The sequence below is a fragment of the Mesitornis unicolor genome, unplaced genomic scaffold (genome assembly GCF_000695765.1).
Source record: "Mesitornis unicolor isolate BGI_N332 unplaced genomic scaffold, ASM69576v1 scaffold36536, whole genome shotgun sequence".
Lineage (NCBI taxonomy): Eukaryota > Metazoa > Chordata > Aves > Mesitornithiformes > Mesitornithidae > Mesitornis > Mesitornis unicolor.
Genome location: NW_010189540.1, coordinates 24490 through 28516, shown reverse-complemented (window position 1 = coordinate 28516; position 4027 = coordinate 24490). Strand labels below are relative to the sequence as shown.

The following is a 4027-nucleotide window of genomic DNA, read 5'->3' as shown; positions in this document are numbered from 1 at the left end:
CTGCAGCCTGGATATGGCTGTGTCCAGCAGCAGCCATGTCCTGGGGCGACACCAGGGCTACCCATGAGCTGGCCTGAGTGGAGACAGCCAGGCCCTGGAGCTGTCAGACTGTGGCCATGGTGGCATTGCGCCGCTGCAGACTGATTCCCAGTGCTGGCTTGCAGGGGCTCCTTGATGGCCCTGCATCTCCAGCACCCATCAGCAGTGCGGAGGTGCAAGGTCCCGGAGCCTGAACCCTTTCGCTTGCTTTGCAGGGGGAAGGACGGGTGGTGTACATCGGAAACCTCTCCAGCACCATGAGCTCCAGCGAACTGAAGAAACGCTTTGAAGTGTTTGGTGAAATCGTGGAGTGTCAGGTCCTGTCCAGGACTAACAGGTGGGTGGTGAGCAAGCCATGGCCTGGGGCTCCAGCAGCTCTGGGCGACCCCTCATGCCTGTGCCCATCATGTCTTCAATTCTTTCTCTGGTTGCTCAGGGGGGATAAATATGGCTTCATCACCTACCGGTATTCAGAGCATGCCGCCTTATCTCTGAAGAACGGCACCTTGCTAAGGAAGAGGAATGAGCCTTCATTCCAGCTCAGCTCTGGTGGCCTTGGGCACTTCTTCTGGACCAGATACGCTGACTTGGGTAAGAAAGCAGGAGCTGCTTATCAGCACAGAGCCATAACGGCGCATTGCACTCCTGAACCTTTGTCACACAAGGATCCTAAACCTCTTTAGACCCCACAGGGAAAGCCCACCGGCTCTCCTATGGCTTACTTAGCTGCTCTTAGCTCAGTCAGATGGCTTGGGAAACTGGGGGGAGAGAAGAAAAGCAACTGTCGTGAGGACCCAGAGTGTGTTGGCTGCAAAACGTAGCATCGCACTCCAGGGCTGCTGGGTCTCAGCTGACCGCAGCCCATCCTGTCTCTGCTGTGTTTCTGCACAGCGCTGGACTTTCCAGCAGAGAAGTCCCTTCCCAGTCATTAGAGAAAGCAGTCAGCTACATCTCATTAGCCCAAGAAGTGATCTGGGTGGTTTGCTGCTCCGCAGGACAGATTCACCGCACTGCACATGCACTTCTGAGCCAAAATGATGGCACTGAAGTATGCTGCTGTCACATTAACTCTTCCTGTGCTGTATCGGCTTCTGCAAGACCTCCAGCCTCCTTCAGCAGCTGTGTTGGCTGGGGTCTCGCTGGACCCCCTCCCTCTGTGCGTGGTAGTACTGCAGCTGTAGCTGAGGGGCAGGAGCAACCCTCTGTGCTGGTCCTGCAGGAGAGATGTGATCCAGCTCAGCCCTCCTTGCTGTGATCTGCAGGTGTTTCATGAACACCACACATTTATTTCTGTACCCTCTGCAGGGGGTGAAGCGGTTCTAGTGAGTCTCTTATTGCATGAGAGACTGAGGGCCAGAAAATAAAGCCCTAAATCTTGACTTACCTCTAGATGCCCAGTCAGACACAAGCACTGCCCGATATTTTAGCACTTTACAATATCTCATTTGCTGAGAGCAGCAGTCCCTCTGACTTTGGTTGTGGGCACAAATGCCTGTTGTACATCTAAGTAAATCCCAGGGGCTCTCATTTTGGGCACGGAGAAGATAAGAAACAGATAGCAACCCCTGATGAAGGTGTTGGCAAATGGCTGCGCAGTGCTGGGGGGGGGGGGGCAGCACGGGAGAACCCTCCCAGTGCTCCTCACCTGCAGAGTTTTGCAAGGCCAGCAGTCACCCTTCACTGCACAGCCTGGTTTGTTCCTAAAATCCTGCTCGCCTTGGTACAGGATGAAATGAGGAGCCCACCAGCACAGGTGAAATGCAATCATGCCGTTCATGGCTCATTCACAAATACGCACCCAAAAGAGTTAAGCTGCAGTTAAATTAAGCAGCCTCATTGCCCAGGCTTTGCCCGTAGCACTGTTTGGTCAGGTTCTGAGGGAGGGCTGGGCAGCGCTGCAGACAGGCAGCCCCCTCCCCATGACCAGCATGGCTCCCGCGGGGATCGCCCTTTGTCAGCAGCTTGGAATCAGCTGGATTCGGCAGATTTTTGGGCAGCTGGGAATGGGCATCTCTGGTGTGTGACCTGCTGGACTGGGCACTGCTACAGCCCCTCTGCCCAACAGCTCCTTCTAAATGGGGGAGAAACAGCACCATCCCCATTCCCTTTCGCCCTTGCTGCCTTGCCCGGGCTGGCTCTTGGGATGGACAGGGGCTGCAGCATGCTGGTAGTTGGGGAGCAAGCAGTGCCCCTCCGTGCCTCAGTTTCCCTCCCTGCTGGGCAGCAAGCACACTTGTGCCCCACTCCCTAACCCTGCTGCCTTATGTCCTTGCCATTCCCAGATTGCAGCGTGGAGGAGTCCTCCCCAGCTCCAGTGAAAAGCAAGTACGAGACCATGGATTTTGACAGCTTGCTGCAGGAGGCCCAGCTAAGCCTGCATCGGTAACAGCCTTAACCTTGGAGGAATACCTCAATACCTCAGTCAAGGCACTTCCAATATGTTTACGTTTTCAAAGAAATTGTTCAGTCTATGGAAAGCGAGAGAGAGCGAGAGAGAGCGAGAGCACGCACGCGCGAGAGAGAGACTGCTGTCCCTTCGATCGATGTTTACATTGAACAAAGCTGCTTCTGTCTGTGAGTCCCCATGGTGTTGATGTCTCACTGCCACACGTTAGTCCCCCTGCTTCTGACTGGTTGTTTTAGGGTGAGCCTAGGAGCCCCCCTGGCCCTCTCTTCCCCCTCCCACCCTCCCCGTGCTCCCACCGCGGAGTTGCAGCTGTGTTCACCATAACATTTTTTTGTCTGTAGTGTGTGATGATGAAATTGTTAATTGTGAATAGAATCAGGATTATAAACTAATTTTTAATAGAAGAAGAGAAAAAAAAAGTATATACTTAAAAAAATGTATTTATGGCTCAGATGTACTGTAATTCAGATTTATTGTACCGCTTCCTTGATTTTTAACTATGCACTGTAATGAGGCACTTGCCACTCAGCAAATGGGGGGTCAGAGCAGAGTCATGGAGCCAGCGTTTGCCCATCAGCCGTGGAGGCACCGGCAAACCAGAGTGCTCAGCAGTTGCGTCGGGGTTGCCCACTTTGCTGTCAAAGCCATTCTTCTTGCTTACGTGGCCCGAACCCCCCAGCCCCCCAGCCCGGCTGGGTTGCAGCCCCCGGATGCTGAGCTTGGTCCTGGTGTGCGATGGAGCCGGCAGGCGGTGGGACATGCCAGCCCCACGCCGTTCTCACCGTGGGGCCAGGCAGCTTTGCAGGTGTGAAGGAGAGGGGTGGTAGAAGGATGCGCTACCTGGGGGCTGCGGGACCGCTGCCTGCCAGCCATCGCTGCTCCACCCCTCTGCCGCCCTGGGAGCTGAGAGACAGGGGCCCAGGGCACAGAGCTGGCCAGGCTTGATCTGGGGTGTCCTGCTGGTGCAGCCTCGGGGACAGGTGTCTCTGGGTCCTTGCGAGGGAGCTGGCTGTTCTCTGGCTCCTTGGGCAGCTGGGAGACCAGCTGGGCTGAGTGGCTCACTCCCTGCTTGCTTCCACCCCCTGCAAAGCAAGTGGGGTGAGAAGACCCATCTGTGGTCCCTGCCCGGCCACGAGCCCAAAATCCAGAGAGGAGGGAGGTGGGGGGACGTGGCACCGCACCCAACATCTGCCCCACCCAACGCCCTGCTCATGCTCTGCCAGGTACCTGATAAGCCATACACTTCCCTAGCACCCAGTTGGCACCCAGGATCCATCCTCCATGCCCGCTGGCTCCCCGTGGTGCACTTGCCCGCTCTGCCTCTGCTCGGGGAGTCTTGGGGCTGCCTGGCAGCGCTGGATTTAAGGCATGCTCAAGCAGCACCCTTCCCTGAAATTTGCTTGCAAACTTGCCCTCCATCTCTGGGCAAGGTGGAAAGGGGAGAGACCCCACCAGTGGTTGGAGCAAACTCCACCGTGAGCTGGCCAGAGGCACCATTTTTCCCAAGAGAGCAGGAGTCTCGCTGCTCCTCAAGCCATCGCCATTGTCTCCATTTATTTTTCAGACCCAGAGACCACTAGG

At 55.9% G+C, this 4027-nt stretch overlaps 1 protein-coding gene across 1 annotated transcript in view; it reads left to right on the top strand.

Moving 5' to 3' along the window:
• The window catches only part of PPARGC1B (peroxisome proliferator-activated receptor gamma, coactivator 1 beta), a gene marked incomplete at its 5' end in the record, with an annotated part of 11603 nt that extends 9178 nt beyond the window's left edge, over positions 1-2425 (top strand). Inside the window, 3 exons of the mRNA XM_010186117.1 lie at positions 255-376; positions 476-630; positions 2322-2425. Coding sequence (XP_010184419.1) covers positions 255-376; positions 476-630; positions 2322-2425 — 381 coding nt within the window. The remainder of the gene's footprint in view (positions 1-254; positions 377-475; positions 631-2321) is intronic.
• Between the last annotated feature and the right edge of the window lie 1602 nt (positions 2426-4027).